This window comes from Channa argus, chromosome 23, assembly GCF_033026475.1.
Source record: "Channa argus isolate prfri chromosome 23, Channa argus male v1.0, whole genome shotgun sequence".
Lineage (NCBI taxonomy): Eukaryota > Metazoa > Chordata > Actinopteri > Anabantiformes > Channidae > Channa > Channa argus.
In genome coordinates this window covers 7,344,742-7,357,415 of record NC_090219.1, presented here as the reverse complement: position 1 = coordinate 7,357,415, position 12,674 = coordinate 7,344,742, and the positions used below count along the sequence as shown (strand labels likewise).

Genomic DNA, 12,674 nt, shown 5'->3' with positions numbered 1-12,674 from the left:
CAAACAATTTAAAAATGTAATTACTGTACGTATCATTTACCTTTTGGGTTTCCCTTATTTTATAAATGCATTAAACAAAACCACTAGTTTTATCTTTAATGTGAAGATCTTTGTAGTTTCCTTTCAAAATGCAATAAATTTGAACCTCAAAACTAAACTGTATCTATATCTCAGTAATTTCATTGTGTGTTTTACCTTCTGGCTGAGAATTGTGTGAATAGCCTTTTCGACCTCGACAGAGTTCTCAATATCCACCGTCCACACGTGGGGCTGACCAATGTACACCTCAGCATATGGATGCTGAGAGGTCAGCTGCAGACAGAAGCACAAACAGGGTAAATTAAAGGTTAGGAAAAACAAACACTTTCAAATGTCCTATCTGCAGTGTAAAGACCTGAATGTGCATGCGCTCACCTCTCTCAGAGTGGGCTTGCCCTTGAAGAAGTCTGTGTTCTTGCTGCTCTTCGGTGGGTTGAATTTGGGGTTGAGGAAGGCACAGCCATTAGCGATGGCCTCCAGGGGGGCAGGACCCTCATAGGGGAAGGACAGACCCACAAACAACTGCAAAAGAGAGAACAACCAAATCAGTTATTTTCAAGACCATCTTGAATTCCATCTGTTAAAATGCTTCTTGCTGCTCTCTTGAGACCTTTTCTTCATATAATTTCTAGCTTGGCACTGACCGACATTCTTACAGTTTGTTGCTTGAATTGTTAAATGTGAAAATACGGTGAAAACATTTCTAGAACACGATGGAGCAGCTTAGTTTAGAAGTGATCCTTAATAAAAGTATGCTCGTCCTAAGACAATTTTCAAATTGTTTAGCATCATGGGAACCAACAATTTGCAGCTACTGAAACATCCAGAACCACAGGCCTGCCAGTGGAGATGGAGGGGTAGATAGGTTCTCTGCTATGATGAGGAGTTTCTGTTTGCTGATAGTAGCAGTTAGAGCCTTGTTGAAACAAACCTCCTGTGTTATCAGCACAAAATATAGCTGAGGCAGCAAATTTTCTCTATAAAACAAGGAGGGGAAAAACACGCCATCGACCAGGAAGAAGGAAATGCTGTACCTTGGCAGCACAGAGAGAATTATAAAAACACTGGTAACCCAAAAAGATACGACCACTTTACAAATCTGAAGTGATTCTGTGGAACCAAAATCACAATGTCTGACCAATAAACAGAAAAATATCAGATCCACCTTATTGTTAATACCAGTAACTCAGCTGAATGATCAATGCTTTAAACAAAGCAGCATCTACCTAATTGCAAATCACAAGCTCTGTCTAATTTGTTACCGGTTTAAACAGACTGGTCTTAATTGTCTGAGGGGATTAGTAGAATCAAGCTGCTCTAAAGGAAGATGTGTGAACCCCTAACAAAAAAGACATTTGTTGATCTGTGCTGCACTGGTTAGTTCTCTAGATTTAAAGTAATTAACCATTTGTTCTATTACAGTTTGTATTAGCCAAAGTTTAAGTGGTATACTTTAAAGTAAATACTGAATATATAGAGAACTGGAGGAGGTTACAGTAATGTCTATCTTTGTGATAGTTGAATCAGCTTGTCAGTTATTGAAGAGGGGGGCGGGGGCTAAGGTGGCTACTTGTTCATGCTTGTACTTGTACTGGCCTGAAAATAAACTGTAACACAAAGACTACGTATAGTATACCTATGTGATCTGTTGTAAATTTGTAGAGCTAAAACTGGTCAGATTGTCTTGTTCTGCCAACAGGTGGCAGCAAAGCATGCTTTTTCTCTCCGTGTGTGTATATGTGTGTTTTGTTTGCACATGCAAAAGCTCCTCAATGCTGAGTAACAGTCCACCACTATTTATAGGGAGCAAGGAGGGGAGAGGGTGAAGAGAGGAGACACAGAGGGAGCTTCTATGGTAGAGAGAAGTGAATCCATGCAGACTGAAGGACTCAGAAGTGAATGGACGATGCCTGAGTCTCTTCTGTCACCAAAATTCGAGAGGAATCAATGAGAATCGTTCTACCTGAGAGCCACTCATTAGCATGCAGTGAAGCCGCTTTGGATGTTGCAGCACAGCTGAGTGATGTACATCAAGGAAATTCTGTTTACAGAACCAAACACTTACAATCAGAGCAGTTGTTCTATTGATTTCTAGTGAAAAAATAACATTAACAGCTTCTCAGGGGCCTCAGGGATGTCTTCAAAAAGCTTGCGTTGTCTAATCCAACATTCTAAAAATCTTGAAATATCCAATGTACTGTCAAAACAAGCAAATCGTTAGTATCCAAGAAGTTGGAATTAGAGTGTTTGGCATTTTTGCCCAAAACACTGACTATGAACAGTTTTTTTCTTTGGACAAATATTACTGCGCAGATGTTTAGGAGAATTATCCGCTCCCCAAAGGAAACAAAGCATGAATAAGCCAGAGTCTTAGCCTCCTGTGCCTGCTAGGGCATGGTAAACTCTGAAGATACGCACATTCACCTGTGTATGTGTTTGTGTTATAAGAAAACAATTCCTCTTTTATTCCTCACTTAACAAAAGTCTCCAGTTTGGACTCTTAGCTTAGCTTATGTTTACTTTTCTCTTCCTCGGTTCTAACATTTAGATTAAGTGATTACATACAGGTTATTACAATTCTTCTGTATATACAAAATAAAGGCTCCATAAGCCTTTAGATAGACACACATGTATTAATTCCAACATACAATGTGTCTACCCACCTACTACATTAGCTCATAAAAGCTTTTGCATTTGTGTCAACTGTCAGTTTAAGTACAAAAAAATGTAAAAATTAATAGAAAGATGTAGCAACGAGAATGCCAGGAAGGGAACAGTCTGAGAAAACCCACACAAAGAAGCTTTATCAATACCACGCCCACAAAAAACTGACAGTGATTAAGGTTACCGCAATTTCCATGACTTCTGTGGTAGTTTGCAGAGCATGCAACCAGAGGAAGACCACATGCAAAGAGGAGCCGCTGCTATCTGCATTTCTGACATGTAAAAACCAAAGAATGTCATGCAAATGATCATCGGCTTGGATCTTTGTGTCAGCCTCAGTATCTAAATGACCTCGTGACGTTAATTAGGTAGTTTTTCTCAATATTTCTAATTCCAGCACCTGCCATGGGATGTGGTTGTTTTCGGCTAAGGAGACTATGATGAAAGTAATGTACAAAAGAGAAGAGCCAGAAAAGAAGCAAGTATCTGTAATAAAATTGGACTAGTTCCTTGTCTAACATCCCACTTTATTGTTAACATGTAATGTAGTTGTGTGGAGCAGTGGCAAAGGGAATGAAAATTACCCAGAGCAGACAGTGAGAGGCGATTAAACACATTTAGTTAGATATTTTGGGTGCAGATGAGAAGACAAATTATATAAAATAAATGAAAAACCTTTGACTCATGTTAGCCTGCAACATGACACAGTGAAACTCTGCCACTTCAGCAGTTTGATCACCCGCACTATTCCCCTGGTATATCACAGCACATCAGAGGTTGTTTCAGGAAATTTTGTTAAAGGATAAATCACATGTCAGACGTCGACGGCAAAATACTTTTCTTCACAGGAATGTCTAACACGGGAGCGAGTATTTTTACAGTACACTGTCAATAGTTAAACCCCATGAGGTCAATTAGCTCAGGCAGTCTGTTTGCAGGTAACAGTAAATGTGTTGTTTAAGCAGCACGAAGAAAACTGTGCCGTCAACACCTCCATTTTTTCTTGTAAGCTCTTAAACTACAATGTGGCTAGAATATTTGGGTTTTGAGGGATTTAATTGGCTGCTCCCCTGTGGATTTACCAGCAAAACACCATGTAATGACAAGACTATATACTGTGTCCCAACTCTGGTGTGGCCTCAATTTCAATCCAAGTTTTTCGACAACTGTCTGAATCCTGATTGGTGGCACTCTTGCACTTTTGATCCTGACCCCAGCTCTAGTCTGATGTCTCGTTCCCCTGTCTGCTGCCACAGAAAAGCATCTGGTTTCAGAGGTATGGGAAATCGAAGCAACCTTCATCTTCTGAGAAGGTGGAATACTGAACCCAAAAGTCATTCTCCATCTTTCAATGCCAGCTCTTATAGTGGTTTTCACTTTCAGCGGGACAAGAAAAAACCTCCAGAATGTTGCAGAAACATAATTGTCATATTTGAACACAAATTTAAACCTTTGTATATTCATACAAATATTCCTTTCCTATTTCCTTTCCTAACGCAACCTTCCCCAATTTCCAGCACTGCACGACTGTGGATGAGCTGTTGGGGGTTCAGTGTCTTCCCTAGGGAGACTTCAACATGTGGTCAGGAAGAGCGGAACGCAAACCTACGACCCTAACAACTGAGCCACTGTCACCCTAAGGATCTTCAATCAGTGATCCAATCAAATCTCTGATGACATCTCATTCACAGCCTTTTGGAAACTCGCTGTTACAAGTTGTTTGCAGTCAGACCATTGTCAGGTTCTGCTCAAGGCTTGTTCGGTTTAGTTCTTGTCACAAGGAACACTGATCTACAATCTAATCTTTGAACACTAAGATGCTGTACATCCTGTAGTCTGTCCAGACACATGTTTTGTATTATATCAAATTAACTGAAGTTTATTAACCAGCTATCTACAGCTAGTTAAAACTGCTAGCACTGTTAGGCAGTTGTAACATAGGCCAGTAATACTGAATGCTGCTATACAGAAAGACACGCTTTTTGTCTGTAATGCTGTATCTAAAATTATGGCATGAATCTGCCACTATTACAGCTGTAAAGCATGTTTATCTGTTTCTTAAGTTATTAAAAAAATAAATCTGTTTTGCTGTGCTTGTTTTTACATATTTGCTTGTTGCTGAGGTGACATACAGCCATCACTTCACAGCTTTGTAAAGAGCCACCACACAATGCTTACTTGTGTTAAACAGCTGAAAGCATTCTTTAACATGTAAAGTGTGTTTAACTGTTGACACGTGTTTATACGTCACCACTGCTGGAGAGAACGCTCCGCAGCACAGTACAATCCAGCCTGGCTGCACTCTCTGTGTGCTTGCCTTTGTGACTGAGAGTGGTTTGAGTAGTGAGAGGAAGGGACAAGTCATGACGTGAATGGAGAAGTGCTTCTGTGGTCGGCTGGACTGAGGACAGTTTCAAGGAAACTACAGCCCCTCGGCTCAAGGCTGTTTCCAAAGAGCGCCTCTGTTCACATAAAGACTCTTTTATTTCACTCAAACAGCAAACATCACTTTTAAGAATTTTTACTCTACAACTTTGCATAACGCTTAAAAATTCCATCTGCACATCTTTATGTTTGCATATAACTGGTCGGGCTAATTGTTTCTGTTTAAAAAAAAATCAATGCTTTATTAGGTAACTAAGTTTGATCTGTTATCTGCAATTAAATTTGTTTGTTTTTCGGATATTTGCACAAATCTGACTTCATTGAAGAAATCTTTTCAAACTTAAGACTGCCAGTAAAAAAAAGCCCAGGGTTTCTGAAAAAAATCCTCAATATTTTGCAGGTCAGTTAAACAGCTGATGTTTTCATAGTTATCTAAAAATATCAATGTGGGTAATGTAGTGCTCTAATAGGCACCATACCCACAGATGTATTTACCTGCAGCGTTGTTTTGTCATGTGAGATCATTTAAAGCGAGAAGGACTAACCTTAGTTTCTCGCAGGAGGAACTGCAGGTCTCGGCCACTCAAGATGCCATGGTTCTTGACGTAGCTTGGGAGGTGAACTGTGCTGGTACCATGCACAGTGCCATGAACGTCCATGTAGCTGTGGATAATGTCAAGGTACGTCTTTTTGTCCTGGAACAGAGAGAAGAAGAAACCAAGCACAATTAATATTGCCAGTTATTCTATAAAAGGAACATTTTACAAACAAGAATCTGACATGATGGTACGTATGCTTGGTAAAAATGGAAAGAAATTGATATTAATTAATTGAAAAAGGTTTTGCTTATTGGTGTTAATCTGGTACAATCCAGGAAAAAAAAAAACATCCTGGAAATGACATGAATCCTTTTGAATTACATTTTGTTATGAGAGAAGATCAGTATCATGACTTTGTTATTTGGCCTAGTGAACTTTTGTTCAAGCTACCTGACTGACCATCTGGCCACAATAGCAGGCAGGTCTTAAAATAGCACTGTGAGTGCACACAACAGCCAGCTATTGTTTCTAAAGTCAACCTGATCTGTGATGTCCTTGTTCAAAAGGCAACGCATTTAAATGGAGGCAATAAAACCTGCTTCTTTTACAAAACCAGTCTTATCCAGTCTCCGTTTAACAAACAGGAATTTTGAATACAGGGACTAAAAGTAGAAAACATATATCTGTGTGTGTGTTTGTGTGTGTGTGTATATATACACACTTTATCAAAAAGTTTTCCATCCCTCTTCATTTATGCTTGTGAAATCCGATGAGTGATAAAACCAGTTATCAAAAGTGAATGTGCCCACCTCCTAACAGGAGTAATAAATAACAGTCAGCAGCTAAGTGGACTGCCCTATAATGTGTTAGCTGTGCTCTGTGTTTTAGCAATCTCTCTCGAGCTGCTCATAGAGGCCCTGTAACAGCTTCTTTTTAAAAGTAACACGTTAATTACTTTAGATGGAAACATAACTCCCATAATGAAAGGCATTTGATCATCCCTGCACAGACAGTCTCCGCAGTTCTTTGGTTTTAAAACGTGAGCATATTTGACTGCTGTAGAGCACAGTCAAATATGCTCACGAAATATCATCAACAGTCTCATGGTGCATAATCTGTCCTTATCATTTTGTCCTGTATCTACGACAGAGTATATGGGAGCACTGTACAGTAAAATACTCAAACTGAGGCTTTCAGGGAGATGCAAGCCATTTTCTCCATGACAACTGGATGCCACAAAGGTAAATTCACCAGTGCCTGCACACAGCCATGTGCACTAAAATATCATTGATTACTATCAGTTTCGACAACAACGGGGCAGCAAGGCCTAGTTGTTGAAAAAAGCTACTTGTTTTAAAGTTACGCACCCCCTTCCCCATACACACAACCCCACCTTTGAAACAGTTTTACCTCCAGGGCATTCGCCTGCTTTTTCACTGTCTCTCTGTGTGTGTGTGTGTGTGTGTGTGTGTGTGGTGCTTCCTTTTGGGGCTTAAATTTCAGGTAGTCGCTTGTCATGGTCCCTGTTGGCCTGGCTATCAGATGCCTCCAGCCTGCCTGCTGTAACTAAAGCAGTTGTGTGTGTGTTTGTGTGTTAGATGAAGTCCTAATTAGAAGGTGAAATCACTACCCTGTAATCTTTTCACTCAGGAGGGCTGAGCTAGTTCAGCGTGTGTGAAGAAGGGTTTATAAGTGAAGGTTACTGGCAGGTATCTGAAGAGGAGCAACACACACACATTCATGCTGTGTTTAGTGTCTGAATGTGAGGTTAAAAAAAATGCAATAATTCTAAAGCAGTGTGGTGTTAAACAAAAATATTTCAAATCATTTAAGAGATTTTTGGCTAATGGTACAGTTTGTTAAGGCAGACTTAAATCGTAGATGTGAAGACAGTATCGATATAGTTTGATCAAAATAAACAAAAAAATAATTGAAATTTAAAATGCATTTATCTATATCTATCTATCTATCTAAAAATGAGCTATATTTCCATTATATACATTACGGAATGAAATCGGGACTACAATGTGTGTCATATTTGTGACTGCGTGGGGAGAAAAAGCAAAAAAAACATGACTACAACAACTCACAAGGTCTCTAAAGTCAGCAGCATGTTTGTGATGCGTGTTTACTGTCTCCGTGGGACTGTGTGTGTATATGTATGGTGAAGAAGGGGGAGAGAACACACAGCGAATTGTCCATGATGCTCCAAGGCAGTCACCACATAAAGCTTTATGGTCAGAGGACATCATGCTCTCTGGAGCATAGTTGAATTTTCTCTCTCTCCCCCTCTCTCCCTCATCTACACACACACACACACACACACACAAAACCGAGTGTTTGTGAATAACAACCTAAAAATAGTTCAAAGACAGAAAAATAATTTCTGGTAAAACAAGACACTAGTACAGGCAGTGGGTAACATGAAGTAGAGGCATGTTTGCAAAGAGTGTGGACAATTTGTATTCGTTGGGAATTTATTTGCTTTTCCATCTTGCAATGATATTATGTCAACTCCAATTCATAACTGCTGTCTCGGCTGTCAGCACACTGTGAAGTACAACAAAGTTATGACTTTGTAACACTAACAGGCGTGAAGACTGATAACACCATGAGACACTTTTCCCCTCCATGTCCTTGCACAGCCAATGGAAATTTCAGCCAGTGTGTATTCATCTGTACTGTATGTGCATGCAGACATCTCAGAGCACATGCAACATAAAATCTGAAGCTAGGAAGGAGATCAATTGCAGCAGCCTTCTTCAGAAGCACATGCTTGGAGGGTTATAAAATAACTTCTTTAGCTGGAGAGGTTGATTGAAGCAGGAGAAGGAGGAGGGGGCGAGTTTTATGACCTTGTAAATCAGAGGGAATTTGTAAACGCTGGCTTGGAGAGGAAACAGAAGAGGCGGAGGCTGCCTTCTGTCAGCAGAGGGGAGGGTTGAGGGAGGACTGTCCGGGGTAGAGGGTTTCTGGCTGAGGGACACTACCTCTGAAATTCTAAGTCAGGCAGTAAAGCCACAAAAGGTTGAGATGCACAGCTAACATGCTACTGAGAACTAGCCTTACAGCAGTTTATAAGAGTATAAGTAAAAATGCACTTTTTGCTAACAAATACTTATCAGATATACTCTTTGTAACTAGTTCATGTTGTTTTCAGCCAAAAAAATAAAACATTTATAAAACCTGCAGTTTTTCCAAGCCAAAAGAAAATTAAACATCACTGAGAGACATCCTTGTATTAGGATCCTGATTTCTACCTACTGTTAATGTATTAAAGAATATTCATTTTGACTTTTGCAAAATAAAATCTATGTATATCAGCTGTTGGGCTGCAGAATGCAATGACTACCTCTCAAACCTGCAGTTTCATTGTATTTTAAAAGATACATAGCTTAATCTCAGCAGTTTTATGTCCAGGTCTGGACAATGGAGGTAAAAAAAAAAAAAAAAAGTCCTATGTTTAACATTTCTGAGCGTACTGCAGTAACCTCAAGACGTGAGGAGAGCAGTCATTTAATCAGAATGCAAAGAGGTGCACTTGATTTAACACACTTGCCCCACAATCTGAGTTTAACATCAAACATCAAAATGTACCTTGGACCGTCTTCCCTTCTGAAATAATTTCACTGTCACTGTGTTGGGTCAGACAGAGATAACTGTAGCAGTTCTTTTTATTTGGGATGATTTAGTAATACGAAGGGCTATCAGGCCCCCTCTGTGACAGTCCAGTGTGTGAACTTTAAGCAAGATGGCTGTTTATCCCCTTTGTGAATAATAAAGTTGCTGCATTTTGATATAATGTACTAGTTACCATTAGTTTACCATTTAGTTACAATTTACATCAGAACAAGTCTTAATAATTAATAATAATAATTAATAATAACTCTTTGTAGATAGGTGCAATGACTTTTCTTGTAGTTGACTGTTGTACTTACTTAGTTAATTAGAGTTAATTAGTTTAAACAAACAATAGTATGAAACAGTTTTTATGCGTTACATAATGGATTAAGAGCATTTTTGCAACTTTTGTGGGTAGAAAATGTAGCCCACCATACTGCTAGATAATAGCTAGACCAACAGATAAGTTTCGGATAGTTATAAAACCACTTTACATATGGACTCTAAAATGCCCAGAACAAGAGGTTTTAAAATAAACAAATACAGCAACTCTAAAATTCCCCATAAAGTTTTTTATCACTGTTTTTTATCACTGCCCATCCTGCAGTGATAAAAACCCCTGCACTGTCACATGCTTAATTAAAAGCTTCACATATTGTATTACTGAAGCTAATGTCACTAGGGGCATCTTCACATAAATGGCACACATTTACACACATTTTATATATACATATACACCTAGTGAAGCATGCTGTGAACTAAACAGGTGCCATCAGGTGGGTCCATATTATTTCAAACCTAATTATCTGTAGAGGGAGAAAGAGCTAATTACCTACTTTTAGTTGCAAAATGTAAATTATATTTTAGTTGCTGCTGTTGCAATTTTATTTAATTTCACTGTTAATTAGAATATATTTCTGCTTCACATTTGTTGTTTGCATCCTGTTTTTTCCTTTCATTAATCTGGAAACATTAATTACTGCTTCAGTGAATGATCATGGAAGAAGATATTATTGACATTCAACGCCCTTGTCCTGCATTTGCTTGATGAAATCAAGTCACAGAGCATCCCAACTGTTCAAGCTCATTTAGGACATTTGAGATTATTTTTTTGATAATGCATAGATTTATTTAGGTTGTCCACAATTTTTCTGCTTTCAGATTTTTCAAGCTAGCACCTCAAACTGTTTCAAACCTTCAGACCTTGACCTATGACCATTTACCCAACACGGCAACAGTTGTAACCGCGATTTCTAATTACAACAGATATATGTAAAATACAATACTTAACACTTCATGTTTTACAAAGTGAAGCATTGAAAAAAACAGCACTTTCTGAAACTCTCTAGGCTTAATTCAATAAAGCATCTGTGACAGGGGAAGACAATTTAATAGCTGCAAAAGCATTTCCCCCACTACAGCCCAGTTACTTCCTCAACTGTCAAATTTAGGTTTCTACGCTGGCACTCACACCAGTTTAATGGCAAAAGGGATTGTTTCATCAGATCAAACAAACACAGTAACAGTAAAAATGTTTTAATGTTCAACTCAACTCAGTTAACCATCAGGAGAGGCTGGAACACACTGTTTTCTGCATGAGTGTGGGATGTTCACCCTTTTCTGCATCACATATACCTGCTCTGTGTGCGTGCATGTCCCTATCAGCTAGGTGTGGTTTGTCTTTCTTCACCAGGTCCTTTGATCTGCTGCCAAGGGCCTGCAGCTCTCCCTCTCTAGACACCTTACTCATTCGCACCAGCATTCAGCATTCGCCATGCTGAATACTTGTTTAAACTCAATGCTGAAAAATATGTGAAGGGGCGAATCCAGGTAAAAGCCAATATTTATTTCTTTTATATATTCTATACCTTTACCATATTTTTCCAAACATTCAATATTTGGGCCTGTCATGATGCTGTACTGTAGCATCCACCAGCCATGTGCATTTGGAAAGAAAAGCTAAAGACAGGCAGTCACTCTCCGCTCTTATGCTCAGCCGTTCTACTCCTGAAACTGGGTTGCTATGGAAACGGCTCCCTCACAAGTAGCTTGGACATTTTCTTTCAGCTCTCAGCAACAACTGTCCAACAACAAAATAATTACTTGCCATCCCAGTTATTTAATTCCCAGGATTTCTGTCCGTCATATTTGTAGGTCAGAGGAATGACCTGTTGCTTTAGTGCTCTAGAGAATACAAGTGGCCACAAGAAGTGCCCCCAGCAAAAAGAATTTACTACAGATGATTCAAGCTGTAATCACATCTTAGCTTCTCCACACGAATATTACACAGAAAAATGGAAATAGCCTAAATTTAATAAAGTTATGGCCTAAAACTACTATCAAATGTGGCTTTTTTAGGTCCCGATGCCAATGCACTGCCCACTCACACATCAAAGCATAAGAACTTGGATTTAATTCTTGTATTTTTATTCATAATTTTCTACCCTTTTGCTTCAGTAACCTGCTGCTATGAGAGACCCTGGAGCTCCTCTGAGCTTCAAACTGAATACTGCTAATTAGCTTGCAGTAATTTAAAATTGCAACATTTCAGCCAGATCAGACATTAACTTTTCATGAAGCAGGCTGGCGGGGACAGTAATGTACAAATGAGTGAACACCCCCTCTGTTTTTTCACCCAGCATGTGATTTTTTTTGCTATAATCTTATATAACTAAGGGAGGGAGGCCATGTTTTTCCACCAGATGAGACACACATACAACACTTTCACACATGCAAACCTGTCATACACCTCAGTTTACAGGATATGTGAAAATATCAAATTTAGCGGGTTTTTTTTTGTCGTAACAGAACAATCTATTTTATTAGCAAAATGCAATAAAGTACACATATTTTTTTCCAATTGTAAACAGAAGCTACATGGATCACAGATCATCAGACTACCATTCCTGACACTACAGGGTTTGACATTCAGTCTCATCAGTCCCTATCATACCAAGATTTGTTCACATAAGACGAAAAAAAACTATGCATCATGCTGAGAATCGTTTTTTTTTTTTTTATTAAGTTTGAATCTACTTCTAATTTGACAGTGATGGTTACCACACACTGGAAGAAAGAGGGAAGATTTTATAGATTACAAGGAGACCTAATTCTGCAGCTACATACTGTATTTAAAAACTGACACAACTTTTAGGTATTAGATCATTAATCTCACACTCTGAATACAATTCCACTGTGAAAGCTACCTTCATGTGAGAAATAGTTTTATTACACTTTTGGTTTTAAGTAATGAATATATCATTTTAAAATTAAACCTGTCAAGTTTAGCGTAAGATGTGGAGTACAGCTCAATTAAAAAAGCAGAGGGAAGGAAACGCAGTAAGCCAGGCAGCTCGTTATCAGTTGGCCTGAAATGGCCCCTTAATTAAAAGCAGGAGGTAACAAACACGCTTGGGTGCCTGATTA

The 12,674-nt window shown here is 38.8% G+C and overlaps 1 protein-coding gene across 4 annotated transcripts in view; it reads right to left on the bottom strand.

Moving 5' to 3' along the window:
• Positions 1-12,674, bottom strand: part of mgat5 (alpha-1,6-mannosylglycoprotein 6-beta-N-acetylglucosaminyltransferase) — a 69,900-nt gene that overhangs the window by 5,613 nt on the left and 51,613 nt on the right. For all 4 annotated transcript variants that reach the window (XM_067493029.1, XM_067493030.1, XM_067493032.1 and 1 more), the window contains exons 12-14: positions 5,634-5,783; positions 415-561; positions 196-312 (exon numbers count right to left, since the gene is read on the bottom strand). In XM_067493029.1, coding sequence (XP_067349130.1) covers positions 196-312; positions 415-561; positions 5,634-5,783 — 414 coding nt within the window. The remainder of the gene's footprint in view (positions 1-195; positions 313-414; positions 562-5,633; positions 5,784-12,674) is intronic.